At 39.2% G+C, this 21,410-nt stretch overlaps 2 protein-coding genes across 4 annotated transcripts in view; one reads left to right on the forward strand and one right to left on the reverse strand.

Annotated features, from left to right (window-relative positions):
- Positions 1-21,410, forward strand: part of LOC134748303 (ubiquinone biosynthesis monooxygenase COQ6, mitochondrial) — a 28,388-nt gene that overhangs the window by 1,617 nt on the left and 5,361 nt on the right. The window contains exons 3-6 of the mRNA XM_063683054.1: positions 339-587; positions 18,126-18,233; positions 18,801-18,971; positions 19,693-19,895. Coding sequence (XP_063539124.1) covers positions 339-587; positions 18,126-18,233; positions 18,801-18,971; positions 19,693-19,895 — 731 coding nt within the window. The remainder of the gene's footprint in view (positions 1-338; positions 588-18,125; positions 18,234-18,800; positions 18,972-19,692; positions 19,896-21,410) is intronic.
- LOC134748110 (transient receptor potential channel pyrexia) lies at positions 1,889-16,847 on the reverse strand. 3 transcript variants are annotated; one of them, XM_063682807.1, is made up of 15 exons: positions 11,158-11,377; positions 10,528-10,690; positions 9,672-9,847; positions 9,451-9,488; positions 8,892-9,048; positions 8,317-8,451; positions 7,836-8,064; positions 7,310-7,555; positions 6,718-6,947; positions 6,141-6,279; positions 5,631-5,824; positions 4,554-4,710; positions 3,851-4,146; positions 3,225-3,425; positions 1,889-2,852 (listed from the first exon to the last, which is right to left on the reverse strand). In XM_063682807.1, the coding sequence occupies exons 1-15, from the start codon at positions 11,206-11,208 to the stop codon at positions 2,448-2,450; spliced, it is 2,817 nt and encodes a 938-aa protein (XP_063538877.1). In that variant the 5' UTR covers positions 11,209-11,377; the 3' UTR covers positions 1,889-2,447. The 3 variants fall into 3 exon arrangements, with proteins under 3 accessions (XP_063538877.1, XP_063538878.1, XP_063538876.1); XM_063682808.1 differs by lacking the exons at positions 9,451-9,488; positions 11,158-11,377 and adding an exon at positions 16,389-16,847 and having other exon boundaries at positions 9,634-9,847; XM_063682806.1 differs by lacking the exon at positions 9,451-9,488 and having other exon boundaries at positions 9,634-9,847.

Raw genomic sequence — 21,410 nt, forward strand, 5'->3', positions numbered from 1 at the left:
ATATAATTTATAACTAAGTGTTGCATATAAAGTTTTTCTGAAACAAGTATTGTGGGCTTTCTTTTGTAACATTTTTAAAGATAAAAACGGTTGTTCGGGTGTATTCAACAAGTATGGTTAAGGTTTTTGCGGGCTAGGTTTCCGCAACTCGACGTCATATATTGCGCCTATTTTGCGTGATGTAAAAGTATGGTTAATATAGCAGTTAAACTAATTGCCACAGCAAATAATTATGTAAAAAAAAAAAGAAGAAAAGGGTTGAGTTGAGGAAAGAAGAAAATAACTTTACGGAACTTCTGAACTCCTGCAGATTTAGCAATAATTTTTATTTATTTTAGGTGTGGGATGCCTGCTCTGATGCCCTGATTACATTCAGTAGTTCCGAGATCTTAGATGACGATGTGGCATACATAGTAGAAAACGATGTGTTACAACATGCTGTAAACACTGAACTGGCTTCTCCTGATGTGAAGAATGTGGACATCGTATATGGAGCCAAAATCTCCGGGTATGAGTTAGCGAAGAACAATAAAATGGATAGCTTGGTGACTATGGAGAATGGAGATTGTTATTCCTGCAAATTATTGGTAAGTTTTTCTAGCAATTTTTAATACATAGGTACTTAGTTTACAGTACTTTGTCCTTTAGCTGCCCAGAGACCTATAATTTATATGTATATTAGTTTAAAAAAAAAAGAAAAAAGAAACAATTTCCCATCCCATTGAATTTTGCATCTTTAATTTGTCAAATCAAAATTGCATTTATCTTGACAAGTTTTGATTCATAGGCAGCTAGAGGATATTATTGTGTTATAATTAGATTAGAATGTGCTCATCAAAATTTTAGCCAATTCAGACATTGGCGGAGATCAGTAGGCGTATAATGGATGGCATTATCCTCAAGGTCACTTTTTTCTATGCACAATTGAAATACTCACTGTCATTGTTATACTGTCACATAGACAATACGCGACCATCATATCCATACTGATTAATTGATTACATTACCTATATTAGTTAGAAAATAAAACTTCATACTATGCCTGAAAAGTAAAGTTTATTCAAATAAGATGTATGAAATATCAACGACAATTATGAAATTAACCAACTTAACACAAATATAAATCCATTTTTTTATTGCAAGAAGAATGTATAGAGTATACTATGTATACATGGTGGCCAAAAAATATGTGCATTCCTGTTGCCAGGGAGATTTCGGGATTATACTAAGCAACTTATGGTACCAACCCCGAAATCGCGAAAAAAAAATTGACTGTTTCATACATTTTGGCTGGTCCATTTTCTATTCAATAATTAAAAAAAAATTCTTTATTGCGTAAGACACACTTAGTTTATAATATAAGGTGATGGAGCCACCCGGTAAGCAAAAATGCCTGTGTTGGGTGGCGCCGCTCTTCCTTCAGGCTACATAACTATATTATACGAATATTGTACTTATGCTAAGCTAATTAACTCTAATTAACTTTTATTTACTTACTGGCTAAAATTCTAGTTTATACTATTTACAACTAAAGTTACAGTTTAGAATTAAGGAATTTAAATGGAAAGAAAAAAGCTGGGTATCGTATACATGAGTCTAAAAAGAAATCTCTCTCTCTCTCTCTCTCTCTCTCTCTGTGTGTGTGTGTGTGTGTGTGTGTGTGTGTGTGTGTGTGTGTGTGTGTGTGTGTGTGTGTGTGTGTGTGTGTGTGTGTGTGTGTGTGTGTGTGTGTGTGTGTGTGTGTGTGTGTGTGTGTGTGTGTGTGTGTGTGTGTGTGTGTGTGTGTGCGTGTGAGATCAATGTAATAGCGTCTCTGTCTCATCGTAGGTTATGGTCTTCAGCCAATTTGTAACTTCTCTCTTGCAGTCATTATTATGTTTCGAGTTGTTTGTTCAATTTATACGCGCGCAAATGAGGTCCTTGTTTTTACGAGTTCCGCTACGACACCTTTTCTCTTTTGGTTTTATGATTTGTATTATAGGGATTTTATGTTTTTTTAATGTGATATGTAGAATATTTAGTTTTCTGACTCTTAGCAAATAGTGTTGGTCAGTAGGGAACCTAATTTAAAAAAAATACATAACCTTAATTAATGCACATTGAGCACGTTCAAGGTCGATGAAACGACTCTTCGCCGATTTTCTATGGGAGGGTAAAATTTTTTTTCGCGATTTCGTGGATGGTCCCATAATGAACGTTGCTCAGTATAATCCCAAAACTTCCCTGGCAACGGGAATGCACATATTTTTTGGCCATCCTGTATAATAGTAGTATACTTAGATTTTCTATTAATATATACCACAATGACAATTCATGTGCTGCCCTCATTCTACAGTTATCTGCGTTTATGACTAATCTAGTCTATAATTGACTATGAATAATCCAAGTTAAATAGAATACTTATATGAATTAAATTATCAAATATTATATAAAAAAAATATTAATTTTTAGGGTGTTGAATAATCCTTATCATCTAATCTTTTCTCAATTGTCCTTAATCTGGAATCTGTAGTCTCAACCAACTTGTTAATTTTCTTAGTCAGCTCAGCCAACTGAGTTTTGATATCAACCATACATATTTCCTGTATAGCACCTATATTCATTGACATAGGCCTATTTCTATTATCCGAACTAGAAGCTGTTCTTTTTCTTCTTTCTACATTCTGTCCCTCGGACGAATATCGGTCATAGAGATTACTTTTTCTTTTGTTTAACTGCTGAGGTTTTTCTGTTTCCACCTCTTCTTTGCATTTTATTCGACATTCATAGTTGTTGTTTTTCCGTATGCTCCGCTTGGTGACTTTACGGCTGGCGACCATTTTGTAAATTGATGATATTAGTTCCTTTGGAATCTGTAAGGCAATTAATGAATATTAATGAATGAATTGAAATCTAAATTTTAAATAACAATTGGTATTCGGTTTTACGACAGCGCATCTTTATTCTAGGATGCGGTTCTCACGCCGCTCCCATGACCCCATGAGTAAGCTACAAACGTGCATAGCGCTGTCTCGCACGCACACAGGAGCGGCGTAATGATGAGGATCCGCACCAATGTGATAGCCGCGGAAGTTTGTACTGCATAGCAGATGAAGCCTTGTACTCCCAGTTATATCTTGCAGTCTTGCAAGAGTTAATTGTTAAATTTTGTATTAGTTTTCTCAGTCCAGCAGATATCTGCATTCCAGTCTTGCAGGACCATACCTATCACGATCTTCACTTACTCTATTCTCTCTTGGATCGTTAGGCCTTATATTCAATGTTCTCGTATACTGCGACGCCGTGAGTAAGGCCCCAAACCGCAAAAGCAGTATTAATTGCTTGGGCGCCCATGACAGCAACGAACTGAATAGCATACTCTCGAGGTAGCCCACCAGTTGCGTCGTACGCACTAGTCGGTCTAAACCGGCGGATACTTGTAAAGCCTGAAATAAAATTAAGAGGAAAGTTATAAGTAATTTGAATCAAGATAAAAAAATGGATGACTTATTAATTTTATACCTACTAGAAACTTTACTTTTTAATGGTCAAAGTAACTTCGTGTATTCGAAGGATTTTTCGGCGTGCACAACGTATTGTACACACGTTTTTTTCTGTTATTACCATTATCGACTTCATTAACTTTATAGCCGCCGTATGGAGTAAATAGAGCAAAACCTAGCCCATATAACCTTCTATTTACATCTTCAGGTGCTGAAGAATCGATAGATACCTCACTGTCCTCAATCAAAAAGACTAAGTTTGATGTCGGTTTTAATCGGGTTGATGAGCAGTAGATAACTGTGTTAAGAAAAGTACAGTCTGCCAAAAGGCTTGTATAGAAAATGTTTATTTTTCTTAAGTATCTTACCTGTATATCACTGACTGCCAAACCAACCAACAAATTAGTCAAAATAACGGTCACAAGCAGCACAAAGATCAGAAACATCCCATGCGCCGTCAGCGGATACTGTATCTGCGAGTTCGTACAGTTGTTATAGAATATGTCCTCATACTCCAGCTCTCCTGACATCATCATGACGGTCTTTACTAAGCCTGCTGGTAGTTGGAAGGCTGGATAGTTGCTGAATAATACGCTGAAGGCGAGACCGAAGGCGATTAAGAGACAGCTGTACGCCATTAAAAACATTGCGAAGTTTACGGTCACTGAAAAAAGAGAGATCTTAATTTGCTGTCGTAAATTACAATTAAAATTAGGGCAGAGACGAGTAAATATTACCTATAGACAAATAATTCATCTCGAAAGCACCAGTTAGAGTTAGTAATAGTTAGATCTAGGTAACTTTGAGAGTTCCATAGTTGACGGTATAATTGTGCGATGCTTAATGTGTGTTGCTGTATGAGTTTGTGTGTTTTTTCATACGAATGACAGTTTCTGATTACCTCCAAAACGATTTTAATGCGGCATTTTAGCGAAAATCTCGGGTCCATAAGAAAATGTATAAAGTTGATACATCTCTTCATCTAGATCAACTCTTTTTTCGGAGAAGCACAACTTAGTATGGAGATAAAAAGTCTTCATTACTAACTCATGTTAAAAACAAGCCGCTTACCCGTCGTAAACATCTGAACATAAAGGCCGAAAGTTGGGAATCGGCCAATGATCATCATTAACTCCAACCAACAGAAGAATATCGTCACGGCCGCTACGTCATGCTGCCAGTCTGACGTGTGAAGTTGCGATGTGGCCGTTTTCTCCCATATGGGTATCTGGAATTAATGCATCAATTTTAACCTTTGCGTTGTGGTCAAAAATCGTGAGTTCAATCAACCGATCCTCGGTTGCGCTGGAATATCGTTATGGAAAAAAATGCAAAAAGATGACACAAAATTCGTTCGTTCTTATATTATACACAGACAAGAGGTTAATCTAGTCTAAATTTACACAAAATAAATCTCAAAGTATCATCACGGACACCTGTTAAATGACCAGTTGTAAAATTAGAACGAGATAAGGTCAACTATAATCATCAAATAAATGTGTTGCTGGTAGTAAGGTCAATATGCAGAAGATGGGTAAGACGGGCATATAAAATTTTTGGTAGAGAATACCGCCATAGGGCAAAAATTCTCGTATTTGTACACGTACTTCGCTCAGACACAGTCTTCTTCTGTAAGTCGAGTATGTGTACAAAGGCAAGAATTAGAAGCGACTAAAGAGCTTGTAGACGGTGTTACCTGATAGACGGTATTCTCCGGATTGACCTTAGGTATGTCTTTCAAATCTGGGAATCGATATTTTTCTGACTTAACAGTTGATATGTGCAACTTCTTAACTAGAACATCTATTCTCGAGATAATTTATTATAATCACGGTTATAAATATTATTATCACACTGGAAGAAAAAAACATAACGTTGATCAATTAAATGTAGACTCAGCATCAGTACTATATTTTGCTTAATATGTAGAAAGTTTAGTCTAAGCACCATTTCTTATATAAAAAACAGTTGCTATCGACTACAAAAAAAGTCGTAAACCGCCTAAAAGTTGCCATATAATGGAATAATAATATGGAATATTGAGGCACAATACGAATTTATCGTCGTGCTATAATTTTTCTGTTTTCTTTGGGCATTGCTGTATGTACCTATTATTTCTCATTTTAATAGACTTATTTCATAACTTACAGTGCTTAAGAAAACTCCCAACACAATGGTAGATTGCAACCAGTTCTCCCATTGGCGAATATACGCGTTCCAATCCAGGCACGCTTGGAAGATCTCCTTGCATAGGAATCCTAGGTTTAGTAATATTATTAGGTATTGTAGCGGGCTGAGAGACGACGATACGTCGCAAGTCACTTCTTCGCAGAGGTAAATTTCTGAAACAGGGTTTTTATATTTATTAAATATTACAATTTTTTGACATAAAATGGTAATATCTAATTTATCATATCTCGGTTACAATCTGTTATTATTATTTGTGTCAAATAATCAGTACAGTATGCTAGGGAAATGGTACTGTTTTATTATCTCAGGTTTTACGCCATATTTTTATGCTTGTTTCGATTAGGGTTTTTACATTTTTCCCTCGAAACCCCCTGTCAGTCGGCAATCCTTTGGCAATAGTACCTACAGAACAGATGGGCTAAATACAAAATACCTATATTTACCAACACGATGTTAAATTGTACTTACGAAGTATATAAACGCTGTACATAGTGATGAAGAGGGCATGACAAAGGAAGCTTAGAACGAAAAACTTTCTTATCCGTCTCCATTTGAGAAACAGAAACGTCTCGGCTACCGGATGCTTGAGGACATCTTTACGGCCCACCTGAAATTTATTCAATCTATAAATATTTCGTTATACACAACTGGAAATAATCTGAACCACTTTCCAGATTAAGGTCAATGTGGGGAAAAGACCGGCATATAAAATCTTTGAATGAGAAGACCGCCATAGGGCAAGCACTTTCGTATTTGTATACGTAGTTCACACACACACACACAAAGAAAGTTTCGGTGGTTGATGGTTATTCAGGGTAGAATTGAATTAAGGACGTGGTTTATCATCAACCCAAGTGTCAAACTCCATCAAATCTTTGTTTTCTTTGACGAAACTCGCTCCCCATATACCTACACTACAGGTTTCTGTTTGGTCCAATGGTTGACTGGTAAAGAATGCCTTATGACAGCACACACTGTTAAAAAATACTGTCTTCAATAAATTTGTGTTGTTTGGTTTCTCTGGCTAAGTTGCTGTATTATCTACCTCAATAAACGCCAGCAGCAACTCGGCCTCCCCGCGGGTTAAATTCGGCACCAGCGGCCTAAAGTCCATAGTCAGTTCGCAGTCGACATCTCCTAATTCGTGCTCGCTCATGTGTACTGCGTCGTCGAATTTGCACAGATAGCGAGGCACGACGTCCGGGACGCGGCGGACGACGAAGGATAGAGCGGATACACCGCCGTTTGTGCGAAGGGTTAGGTCACCTCCGTAGTCTGCAACGTGAACAGAAATTGTCAGTACATTTTATTTCGTCAGTTTAGCTGTGCTATCATATCCAGAATTTCAGCAGTAGCATCAGTAACCCTGATATGGCAACCATTAACTCACAAAGTCTATAAGTAATCGCCAGTAAAGTTTACGGGAGTCTGTTCGATGACGATCATAATTGGACTGATTCGATAATTATGGCGATATTCGTTGGACGCATATATCTATCGCATTGCCGAAGGAACGTCTTCTCACATCGGGCCCCTCAGACGTTGAAGCCTTGGAGGGGCGTTCGGCCATCGGCGTATGCATCATGTTGCAGCACATCTTTCGGTTGATATGATAAAAGAAACCATGGAAAAATTACCTAATAACAACAACACGCACGCCGAAAACTCATTCAAAGCAGCTATATGCAGCGGCGTGTACCCAAACTCGTCCGGCGCGTTAGGGTCTGCGCCGAACGTAAGTAATATTCTCCCCACGTCGCACGCCCGGGCTCCTCTGACGATGGAGCCGTGGAGAGGCGTTCTGCCATCTACGTCTTTGGCGTGGACGTCGGCCCGCCGACCGACTAGGAGTTCGACCACCTCTACAGATTGAGCTAAGGCAGCTGAAACAAAAATCATCGTTACTTAATGACAAAAATGCTCATACATCCACATCCAAGGGTTTTACATACAGTCTAAATGTCTTGCGTGTCAGTCATGTATTACGTTCGTGTTTTTATTAGGTATATGACAAAACCAGACAAGTAACCTTCTAACAAGGCAACCGTCTTTAAGCCCACCCAAAACTCTTTGCTCCAAAACTATTCTCACGTCGGTTTACGTCCTACAGTAGCTTCATACTGCTGAGCCTACTGACGATATCACACTTTATTCAACACATACCTAAATGAAGCGGTGTCTGCTCTCTATAATTAGGGCAGTCAATCCGTGCATTGTGATCCAGCAGTAACCTAGCACACTCTGCATGCCCGTCTTCCGCTGCGAGATGTAACGCTGTAGATCTCATCTGTCCAAACGCTGCTCTCACGTCGGCTCCTGCATCTAGGAGTAGCTTCATGCATTTAGCTGAGCCTAGGGACGCTGCTACGTGGAGTGGCGTTTCTGTGAATACCTGGAAAATAATATTTAATAGCCCGATTAACATACACTTAAGGGGAATAAAACCTAGTCATCGTAGAGATTCTAAACTGGCAACCCATATGATTCTTTGAAATATGACATGACTGATTTCGGTTTCGACGTTCATTTCAAAAGTAGGTACCTATTAAACATCGTTTCCTCATATTGCAAGTTTCCTACATGGCAAATTAGTTTAACATCAGACACTACTCCTGTTTACATATACACTATTATCCAGACCTACCTGCGGAGTGTCAGGACAGGCGCCGGCTTCCAGCAACAAGCCGACCACGTCCGGAGCGTCACTCAGTACCGCGTAGTGCAGTGGCGATCGGTCACTCAGACCTGCGTTTACGTCGGCACCGTTTTCCAATAAAATCTGAAAAATGTATTATTCAATGACTTCCTGATCAACAACAGAATAGATAAAAACACTTATAAAGTTCGATGAAATAATAAAGTGTTTACACGTATTTCTTTATGTGTCCAATGGCGCAATTAAGATAAAGATAAGATAAAAAATGTTTTTATTGCACAGAACGAATACAATTGTAGTACATAGTAAGTACACATCACAAGTTACTGAAAAGAGTTGGTGCATAACTGACTTGACATTCGGAGGTTCCAGGAGTCCCCGCACTAGGCTAGGCCTGTATCGCGGGAGACCAGATGTACAATTCGCGAACCATTCGCGATATTACGAAAGCAATGTAACTGCTCTCGCGTACCTATTTCATAGAACAACATGAAGTGCGCATTGAGAGAATTGTGCACTAGTTATAATCAAATTATAGTTAAGTATTTTCAATACAATTGTACCTTAACACAAGCCAAACTTCTTGCACTCGCAGCACAATGCAGTGGTGTAGCTTTTCCATCGTCATAACAGTCCCATCTGTTAGGGTCTGCGTGGTGTTCTAGTAACAGTTTGACACATTCTTCGCTGGCCACTAAACAGCTCAAATGTAGACAGGTCCTGAGAAAAATATGTTTAGTTTTTTCTTTTGTAGCTTTTTCAATAGCCATATAAAGGAAAGAAAGAAGAGGAAGTTAAAATCTCCTTTCTCTCCTTTTTGGTTTTGGGTGTCTGTTCCTTAGGATCATTTCGTTTGATTAAAATTTTGAAGGAAACTAGAAGTATAACTGTTCTGGATGGATGTGGTGTTCTCTGGATGGTCCCATTAAATGGTCTCGTTTTTATAAGTGCAACATGTATGTATGTGTTTCGGAAAAGTATCATCCTGGTCGGTTAGGCTATGCAAAAGGATTTTTACAATATATATTTATTTAATTTTTTGATTGCATTTTTCGTCTAACAGCTCATTATCGTGAAATCTAGTTAAGCGCAAAGTCGTTTTATGGTTGTGTTTTAATTTACCTGCCATCATCATCAGCCCAGTTCGGATCGATCCCGATCTTGAGCGACCTTGCCAGCAAGGAGCTTCGTCCCAGCCAGCACGTCCAAAACGCGGCCGTCTTCCTCTCCGCTGGCTGCGATACTAGTTCTAAGACTTGCTCGTACTGCCCTACTTCAATGAGAGCGTATAGTGTGTTGACTTACCTGCCGTCATCATCAGCCCAGTTCGGATCGATCCCGACCTTCAGCAACCTCGCCAACAAGGAGCTCCGTCCCAACCAGCAAGTCCACAATGCGGCTGTCTTCCTCTCCTCTGGTTGCGATGCTAATTCCAATACTTGATCGTACTGCCCTACTTCAATGAGAGCGTATAATGTGTCAGCATGTGGGAGTTGTCGTAACACGTGCTGTATTCTTTCTGAAATATAAATATAGTAACGATAAATCCGCAAGATGTAAAAAAAACCGGCCAAGTGCGAGTCGGACTCGCGCACGAAGGGTTCCGTACCTTTACGCAAAAAACGGCAAAAAAATCTCGTTTGTTGTATGGGATTGCCCCGCTTAAATATTTATTTTATCTATTTTTTGTATTTGTTGTTATATTAGCGGCAACAGAAAAACATCATCTGTGAAAATTTCAACTGTCTAGCTATCACGGTTCATGAGATACAGCCTGGTGACAGACAGACAAACAGACGGACGAACAGCGGAGTTTTAGTAATAGGGTCCCGTTTTTACCCTTTAGGTACGGAACCCTAAAAAACTAAACAAAACTGGATAAGACTGGAAGATTATATTATTTCGGCTATCGCTAAGAAATGCTAAAGCAAACAATCCTATAAAATTTGCATCAAGAAGTGTTGCATTATTAGAACAATGAAGTGTACCTCCAATCTAAGATTACGTAGGTATCCACCAAATGTCCCTACTTGGTCTGACCCATATCCTGTTGCCCAAGTCTTCTGGCAAACTCGTTGCTCGACGAGATACAGTCCGATTCCAGGCCAATCGAGTCCACTATAACCTCGTCCATGCCGACCAAGTATCGTGAACATAGACGAAGCGCCTCAAGATAAAGATGTAGTTATCCAATGTTACCTATAGGCCAGATGTCCCTACTGGGCTTGACCCTGATCCTCTCGCCCAGGTCTATGCCCCTCGCTGACTCGTCGCTGGAGATATAGCCAGCCTCCAGGTCGTCTGAGTCCTCTGTCACCTGGTCCACACCGACGCACCATCGCTCACTGCCTTGACGGAATACCTGATCAAATGAAGTCCTTATTACATCAGTCTACCTAATCCTAAAAGTTATTAGTGATTTTCTATCAACATATCAAAAAACAGCATACAAAACAAGGTAGCTGTCTTTTTGAAAATATTAAATAAAATGCTGTAGAACATCTTTTGTTTATTTAATATAAAATTTTACGTTAAAAATTAAAGGCGGAAACATTGTGTTTGGGATATATGTATAGACAAATGGAATCATTGATCACGTCGAATAATTGAATTACGTTTTATATAAAAATTTAATCATTTCTCCTTCTCATGACTGAATTTATAGGCGATTAGGTTATACTATCCTAATAAAAAACGTCTTCAAATATGTATGACAAGATTGAAGACACACGTTGGTCGTCATCGTCACACAACTGTCACATGCCACTACTCACACATCAAGTCACACAACTGTCATATACAATTGTACACACAGTGACAAAGTCCAACCTTATCTTTAATCGACTTTCTTTTTTTCTTTGGCGCTTTTCTGGACGTCATCTCGCGACTGATCAGAGCGCGCCTGCGTTAATACTGAAGCTTTTATCTCTTGCGCATGCCGAGCCAATTTAATTTAATCATATTTCGGGAAAGACCTACTTCTGATTATTGTCTTTTCTTAAAATCTACCTAGAACCAATCAGCAGTGTTTGCGAAAAGTCCGCTGCTTTCAACTGTAGCAGGTCTAAAATAACCCTATGAAACCATTAAAAAAGTAATAAAATTCACTTTATTAGTTTTTAGTTGTAGCAACAAATCACTATTTTATTGAATGTCACATGTCTCGCTATCGTCTGCTCGTGATACTATTTATATCAAATTTCCTACATACTTGCTGGCGCCACATAAAATCCCAGAGTCACCAATATTTTGTCTGCTTCGGCCGCAAATTCCCTCACAATTTATTTGTTGTAGTAACGTCCAGGCTGGTCTTTGATTCTGTTATAAAAATCGGTTAGGCAATACTCGATAAGATTTCTTAAGCCACTCCAATAATATGTGTTAAATCACATCTATTTATAAATAAGTGCGGAATGATGGTTATGAGGTAACCCATTAACCTAAGGAAACAATCCCGAACGCTATTAAAGCGTAAGTGCGGAAAGTTTACAATCATTTTATATTTATTTTTCATCATATCATTTTATATTAAAATAAATATTTCGTGAGGAAATATTTTAACAGGATCTTTAGAATGATGGCTTTCCATTTATAAACCGAAACTAACACTTAAAACGCTAATCATAGGATCTCGGTGGGATACACAGTCCCAGAAAAATTTAAGATAAGGAGTTTTAATCTTCTCTAGTGTAGATTAGCCCTTCCGTCAGTCCCTTAAAATTATAGTGTCATACCATATTAACAAAAGATATTTCGACCTTAAGTACAGAAAGCGTAGGTGAGACATTTCATTTCTAACGTGGTATTTTATAAAATAACCTTGCCCTATAGGATGGGCAATTGACGGACAAATAGACGCGCGGACACAGAGTCGCACCATAAGGGTCGCTTTTTACCTGTTTGGCACGGAACCATAAAAAGCAGATGCTAAAAAACAAAAGAGCTTGCTCCTTATTCTTGGATCGATAACATAAACATTACTCGCATCTATCTCTCACCTTGCGTTATAATAGGTGTTTTTCCGCTCTTATAGCATATCCAGTTATCCACCTACTTTGTACTTTATTGCATAGGAACAATGTATATAATTAAATGAGTTTTCAAATGTACATATGGCGGTAATTCTGAGCGCGTAATGTGTGGTCTCGTGAGTATTAAGGTTTAGGAAATTCGCGGCTATAAAATATACAATGCAAGTTTAGAATATTGCATGGCTGAATTCAAACTGCAATGGTGGAAACTATCAAATTTCAGCTAAATTTACAGCTTATTCAACAGCTAAAATAGCAATCGGCATATTACATAGGTCCATGCGTCCCACCAATTTAGTATCGCAAAGACTTTGTCGCTTTTAACATCCATTTCATTTCATTTCATTTATTCCTTGCTTAGTGTGTGTACAAAAGATCTTATGCATAAATCATTACATGTCTCAACACAACCCTGTGAGGGTATTGCAATACATTTAAGAGCTAAGAACTAAAGTACCTATACAGAATAACATTTAATGTACAAATGTAATAAGTTGGGCATTAGAAAATATATTTTAAATTAATTTAAAAATATGACAAAATATAATTTAATTTAATATATTTTAATTTAAATATTTCTTAGGCAATTGTTAGGCATTAAAGTATAATTTAATGTTATAAAGAGAGGTGACAATCTGACCTGACTATGACCATTAGACTCCACCATACGAACCAACATTACTAAACGTTAACTCACAATAATGCTACCTAAGAATTCCTCTAAAATGTCGTGAAAATGATAGGAATTACAGAAAAGTCTAATTGACATACCTTATACTATAAATAGTGCATACACCAATGAATGCAAAGTATTAGGTAGGTACCTACATTTTATATTGCTAAAAAGCTTCCCTCTTCCTATTCTACATTACATATACCTAATATTACGTGCACTTAGAGAACTTTGCGAATAATTACAAATAGGCAGCAAGGTAACCTAAGAAAACCTAGTCTTGAAACAGATTGCGTGATTTTCGTAGAAACACATGAATGTGTCGACAGTAACCCAAGGATTATGTACACTGCAGTTTTCTCACAAGTCGTAGCCATAAAAATGACTCAATCTCATCATTCTCCGAAGTTATGTTTGATTATCCTTGGAAATGTTAAATCGGGACTTTGTTTATTAAGTCTCCCAATACTGCCACTTATACTACTTCAAAGTCCAGTAATTTAGAATTATTAATTCACAAATATGTATACCGTCCACGAATACCTACATGTTAGCATCTCTTTTACTCTTGCTTCGACTTATTAAGTGTGAATGAGAAGCTGTACGACCCCGGTCGTCAGTTTGGTTTATAGATAGAATAAGAGCAACAGTATTCACGATGATATGTTCATTAGATACAGTCCCCGATACTCGGAACTGTACGGAAAATTATTTAGAATATATCACAAGCTTGTTAAGGAAACACCATGACTGAGGAAAACTACATTTTGTGCCAAAGAATTCAGTCTCCAATCCTATTCCTGTTCGTGCATGTGAAACCTTGCCGGTCGTATAACCTAATGATTGAGTTGATTTGATAGAATTTCCAGTATCTACTGCTCTCTCATCTTAAGACGAAAGTGGAGCTGAGCCTCTTTTCAGATTTTAAGTGAATATCCGTCGCGCTGACGGGGGCGGCTCCGCGCAGCGACAGAGTATACTTAGTTTGAAGAATGGAAATTTTTAACTTTACCATCCAAAAAAAATAGAAGGGAAAAGAGGCAGAGGGAAAAGAAAAACAACTTGGATGGATAACCTTAGGAGTTGGACGGGAATCGACGCTGCCACGCTAGGCAGAAAAACTGCAAATAGAGAAGAGTTCTGGACTATGGTAGCCGACATCCGAAGAGGATATGGCACCTAAAGAAGAAGATAGGTACCATCAGTCCATCATTCACAAAGTTAACTGATAATTCGTAAAACTTATTGCAGATACATGTTTAAGATCAATCAAATCAAAACAGTCAAAGAGTGTTGGTGAATTCACGTGCCTCCTAATGAAAAACGCGGTACCTACGAGTATACCGCAGCAGTTCCATTATTGTATCTTCCATACATTTTCCCCGCATTTTTGCGCAATATCAGATTAAACTAGAACATTTTAAAGATTTTCTCTTTAAGCACGGCAATTTAAGACTGATGTCCACGGACTCCACGGTTACCCCAAAATTCGACTCGAACAACACTGATGTTAGTACAACTGGTGCACCAACTTGCAGGTGAGGTTGCCTTATTCCTAATAAAGATGGTGATAGGGTCCATACACCCTTTAACTAGTATTAGCCTTGTCGCAATACGCTACTTAAATTTACGGAAACCTACCATCTTCAACACAGTTAAGTAGCTGATCATTCGTGAACCGTATTGCAACGAATTTGAGTATACCAATAATCAGTTGTGTTGCTGCTAGTATCGAAGTGTTTATGTTAAGAAAGGTAACATCTATTTTAGCAATTGTTTAGACACACGTCCGACTGACGCGGATCGTGCGTGGAGTTCTCTTCACACTATTAAGGTTTGGCCACACCATCAACATAACCATATCATGTAGCTATAGGAATATTGTAAGAAGAATGTATCAAAAGGCATATTTTTGCTAGTTGGAAGTGTGGGCCTCAATTGTATTATCATTTGTCTATTAGGTATATCTTTGTCACATTGTCACGGTGTTTCAGTTTGATCTTTTATGTTCTCCATCATAAGTACTCTATTATAAACAGAAGCATCAAGCAATTACTCCCAGTTTCTCGAGTTCTGAACATAATCGAATTTAAACTTACATTTAGTATTTGACTTTTTTTAATGATTTAATTTAATTTATTAATTAGGTAAACTTTAAATGATTCGTGCGGCTGTAAATAATAATTTAATATACTTTTTGTTTTTAGTACTAAATAGTAATAATGTAAAAATATTATTGTAATGTAACTAGTACTATTTATTGTATATTTGCATGTATACTTGTGTACGTATGGCAAATAAATGATTTGACTTTGACTTAACTGTCGAAAGTCATAGGTACTAAAATTAAGCTAATACGCTAAGTACTTGCGCGCGGCTATCGTGAACGCTAATACTAATATTACTCATGCACCGATAGTGCTTGAAAATGGAGACCTAGGCTCTCCGAAATATGTCGTGCGAGTGACTAAAAATACGTCAGTTAAAGCGTACAATTAGTTTGAAGCTCTGAAATCTTGAATTTTCTTCCTCTTAAAACCCTTCATTTAGACTTGGCAGGGCAGCAAAAGTCATACTGGACAGGGAGTTCTCTAAATACATTCTTATATTTCTTATTAATAAATACACAAAATGCTATTGCACCGGCTACGTAGACCTGCCTTTACATCCTAGCTTTAAAAAATCTTTGTGCTGTCAAATTGATAAATATGTAACTGGTGTAAATATGTGCCTTTGAAGTGTTGAAAATAAATAACATCATCATCAGTCTGTATCTAACGAAAAGTGCCACTGCTGGGCGTCTCATGGACGACAGGCATTTAAGTATAGAAATAAATATAAGTTGAACTAAAGCTCAAAAAGTACTAGCTGATCAAGTGCTATTAAAAATAATAATTCTGCCTATATACATCCCACTTCCCACTGCTGGGCACAGGCCTCCTATCATGCGCGAGAGGGCTTGGGCTATAAGTCCCAACGCTAGCCCAATGCGGATGGGGACTTCACATACATCACCTTTGAATTTCTTCGCAGGTGTATGCAGGTTTCCTCACGATGTTTTCCTTCACCGAAAAGCTAGTGGTAAATATCAAATGATATTTCGTACATAAGTTCCGAAAAACTCATTGGTACGAGCCAGGATTTGAACCCGCGACCTCCGGATTGAAAGTCGGACGTCATATCCACTCGGCCACCACCGCTTTTCATTTAATTAATTAATTGCACAAAAAAAATATACTTCCAATTGCAAGTTTTTAGTAGTTGTGATCAAGGTTTTAGGATTACAGTTATCTTTAAACAGCATACGTCCATGAATTTCGTTAACTTTTCAAGTTAACACCACAAATTCTACTTACCGGCTGTATGTTATCCAAAACTGTCTCGCACAGCATGATTTATGTTTAACTTCAACCATAACACTCACACGTCAAAAGGCGGAGTCTTTAAAAATCTGCCCGCAACTTTTATATATCCGCGGTAAATCTTCATTGGCCTAATTTATCCACGCCGCAAATTGGGGCCAATTGGCCGGATATTGTCGATATTGTCGAAATTAGCCAGATTTTTCTTAGAACTCCTACACTTGACGTGAGGCAACCAAAACAATAACACGCACACCCGTTCAAGTATTTTATGCGTTTTTCTCGTATCAAATAAAAACCGCAAAAAGCGTCTTATAATACTGGCCAGTTATTTTAAAACGAGCAATTAAAAAAAAGTTTTAGTTATCCGTCCGATTTCTCAATTTGAAAAGAACCGTTTGTAAGTGCGTATCTATGTAATCTACCGAACACCGTTCCCAAAGAGCTCTCCAGCGCTACTGCAACGGGTTCTCTAAATCTTACTCCGATTCAAAACAAATAAACTTTGCCGAAATAATGGTCGACATCGGATGAAATGCACATGTTTTGTGAAATTGTAACACTATGGTTTCTGGTTCCGTGATTCCCCACGATTGTTATTTTAAGTAGTACTATTAGTTATTCTGTGTTTTAAGTGCGTTAACTGTTTCGACAAGGGTTGTAAATATTATAATTATTTCCCTTTTAGGGAAATTTTGCTCATACAGTTAAAGAACAAATATGTACCTAGTACCTCTAATCTATGTTCCTATCCCCCTAGATGCAGTTGCTTTTGCTTCTTTTGTAAAATATTATTAATGTAATTATCGACCATTATTGTAAGCGAGTTTGGCTACCCCTGCACCCGTTGTGCAAGACCAGAAGCTTTTGAACGCAAACAAGATGTATACATTGGGTAACTGGTTGCGCGATGACATACACTGGCCTACGGCCGAATTTGCGTTGTACAGTACTGTCAGTACTCGTATATAGAGTAACGCCTAAAATTATGACCGAACACGCCTAACGGCTGATTTACACATTGATTATTAGTGTTAAGTGCTACATTTGCTACTAAACGCAAGTAGGAAATGTATGAACTCGCACTTAACACTAATCAATGTGTAAATTAGGTCTAAAGGGGCCCACTGACTATCAGTCCGCCTGACGATATCGGCCTGTCAGTTGACAGACAAAAAATTGAAAGATCCGAACAACTGACAGGCCGATATCGTCTGGCGGACTGATAGTCAGTGGGCCCCTTAAGGTTAACGTCTAAGTATCTTTGTCTTATAGTGTTGTACAAGTTTGATATGTTTATCACATTAAAGTTGTTGCAGTCGTGATGACACTCGTGATTGTGTTTATCGCGCATGACATGACATAATATACCGTCATTTCCTGACACCAGACCACCCATTAGTAAAACTCGATCGCTATATCATAGCCATTGAGCTATTATTACTTTATAATAGAGGAGAACCTATATCTACCAAACAATGAAATTGTCGCAATCGCAACGTGAACCACGCGATCAAACGTCGTAAGCGCCGTGAAATTCATGACGCTTACGCGTTTAGGTAGTGAGATTCACGCTCCGCTTTCATAGTTTGTTGTCGGCCGTCAGCAACTCATGGCGCCAAATACTGGTTCTCTGTGCCGGTTCTGTACGTACTTATAGTTCAATTATCATAACATGGCATGCGAGAATGCGAGATAAGCGCTGACTGATATTGTTGTTGAATTTTACAGATCGGCGCGGATGGAGCGAAGTCCGCGGTGCGAGAGGCTATGGGCGTGCAATACTTGTCGTGGAGCTACGACCAGATGGGCGTTGTTGCCACTTTGGAGTTAGCTGAGGTAAACTACTAACAGTCAGACTTTTAGTGCTCCACGCCTTGACAAGCATGCTGGCAACAATCCGCGAAGACGGGGCCATATCTGCCGTGCGTTAGGCTATGGGGGTGCAGTACCTATCGTGGAGCTACGACCACATGGGCGTCGTTGCCACTTTGGAATTAGCTGAGGTAATATTACTAACAGTCAATCATACAATAGTGCTCCAAAAATGAGAGGCATGCTACAATGCACGATGGAGCCACATCTTTGACACTTTGGAGTTTATTAGCTGAGTTTAACAATTACAATTTTAACAATCGGGCTATTAGCATTCCCGAAAATAAGAAAAGTAGCGTTTGTAATCTACATTCTTGTGAAATGCTCTTCTACCACGCAGCTACTTTACAGCGTAGCATACCGTACTCATACAATTAATATCCGTATGTAGGGGGCAATTCTGATCTCTGTACATCGTGAATAAGGTCATCCATTATTTCCAAAGGAATTTACATTAAATTCGTGTTCAGATATCGTGACGACTTTTACTATACCTACTTATTAACTAACAGTTTGTTTATCAAATTCCAGGAAACTGAAAACACAACAGCATGGCAGCGGTTCCTACCAACCGGTCCCGTGGCGTTATTGCCCCTCAACTCCAGGCAGAGCTCGCTAGTGTGGTCCACCAACGTGGAACACGCGAAGCAGTTGCTGCAGTTGCCTGAGGAACAGTTCGTCGATGCGCTGAACGATGCCTTGGTAAATACTTTACCAGTTCAACAACTGATCCCGTGATGTTACCCCTCAACCCCATACAGAGCTCGCTCATGTGGTGCACGAACGAGGAACACGCTAAGGAGGTGAAGGAGGAGCTGCCTGAAGACTAGTTCGTAATGCTTAAACAAACAGTAATATTACCGATATAAACTATACATTCGTCGACACGTCAAATTCACCATTCGTGAACCTTATTGCAACGAATTAGGGTCTATTAATGAAAATTATTAACTGTCTTGCTGTTAGTATAACGGCTTCTTCATCAATCCTATGACACTGTTACCCTTCAACTCAGTTCAGTATGCGCATTAGAATGTCTAGTAAGTATTTTTTTGACTAAACAAGCCTGATTAATCATAATCGTAGATCTTGTCTTAACTTTCTATAAGGTTAAACCAATCGAACTAGAACTTGACTTGTCTACAATCTTCGCATTTATTTACAAGGTAAGGTGTCATATATTTCTCTATCAAATAGTGAAATCTTAAAGCGCGCGGTTGTTTCATGCGATGCGTCAACGGAATGTAGGAAAAATGACAATGCGCTTACCGCAGATTACCGCTCATTAGATTATCTGATGTAAAAGGGATTTGCGGAAAACGCATTGCGTTTAACGCTGCGTTTATCGCATAAAACAACCACGCGCTTTATAATTTTGTTGTCCTGATTATGCTATAAATACAATAAACAATTTATTTTTCAGTGGAAGCAATACCCCCGCAGCGGCACCGTAGACACCATGACATCCTGGCTAAGCTCATGCCTGAAAAACCTAGGTCTCCCGGACGGCACAGCCCGGCAATTGCCTCCTTCAGTCCGTCAGATCGCGCCTAAATCGCGAGCCGCCTTTCCTCTAGGGTTTGGGCATAGCACTCGATACATCGCTCCGGGCGTCGCGCTAATAGGGTAAGTACTTGCTAAAGTGTCTGAAGAACTTAGTTCTTCCGGACGGCAGTTACTGCCTTCAGTCTGTCAGATTGCGCCTAAATAGCGAGCTGCCTGTCGGTTGGGCTTGGGGCTTGGGGCATAGCACTCGGGCCACTCGGTACATCATCGTTTGTCTAGAACTCGTATGTAACCTATGTATGTATGTATAATCGGGTTAAATCTTGCAAGCTACATTAAACCTACTTTCCATTATTCGATTGAGCTGAAACTTCACATACAGTCGGGTGATAATGAAATATTATGGTACCATCGAACTGATTTGACGATGGACGCATGAGGTGGAATGGAACTCTGTGATAAAACAATGCAAAGTCTGTATTAAATATCTATAACTTCGTTCGTTCGTTTTTCGACTTAAAATACATGAGTGACCCGTTATTAATATATAGGTATTTAATATGTCTGTCTCACGGAAGTTTTGTTATTAAAAATGCAAAGTATGTTTTCGGATTTGTTAGAATCGATGAGTATTAGTTGCTTGAAAAAAATTTGCAGTCAGCGCTAAAGAATATTATTATTATTATTTGTATCTCATATAAACTCACGGGTATATACATCCCGGTCATTTGATAGGCGTGCGTGGGGATATAGATCCAACACGTAGAGGCCCTTTGGAGAAGTTTGCTGTTATGTACTACACCTGCTAGAACCCATTCACGGGTACAAATAGATACCCGTAAATCGGTTCCAACAGGCGTAGGGGCTATTATTAACACAGTGGAAAAGAGTGCCGGTTATGGTGTTGAAGTTTGGCTGGTCAAAAGATTGGGCTATTGCTGAGAGGTCCGGACACCTGCCATAACAATGTTGTACACGTTATCGAGGCAGGCGGTGACTCGCCGCTGACTAGATGGGCCCCTGAAACTGCCGTCGTGAAGACGACCAGGAGCAACACCGGTGTGAGCGGCTCAGGGGTGTCGAGAGGTGTGCGCCGCTTTCTACCCAGTGGCTGTTAGCAGCCACTGTGCCAACTCGCGTCTTATGCATCTTTCACTTCCACCCCTGGAGCATATAGCTCTAGCGACTCCTCTCTGGACAGCCAATGAAGGCAAGCCAGAGCTGAGAGTCCTGCGGGTCCCCTTGGGGTCCACTCCGACCGACGAAGACACGCCGGAGACGGAGACCCTGACCGACTCTCGGGAGCACTCGGGTCCGTGAGGTCGTTACTCCCCAACAGCTTGCCACAAGCTGCCCTGCCCTGTAGCTTATTATTATTATTATTATGTTCGTCCTTTACATAATCTCGGGACCATGGGGTCCCGGACATTTGGAAGGCGTGCGTGGGGCCGAAGCCAACACGCAGAGGCCCCTTGTAAAAAGACAATTTACTCTAAAAGGTGATGTGACACCAACCGACGATTATCCCTGTATGCACTATAGTAGTGCACCCAAGGACAAGCCCCGGTTAGTGCAGGATTATTGCAATGATAAGAAACAAAATAAACTAGGCTATTGTGTTGAGATGTTAGTGTA

This window comes from Cydia strobilella, chromosome 16 (genome assembly GCF_947568885.1).
Source record: "Cydia strobilella chromosome 16, ilCydStro3.1, whole genome shotgun sequence".
NCBI lineage: Eukaryota > Metazoa > Arthropoda > Insecta > Lepidoptera > Tortricidae > Cydia > Cydia strobilella.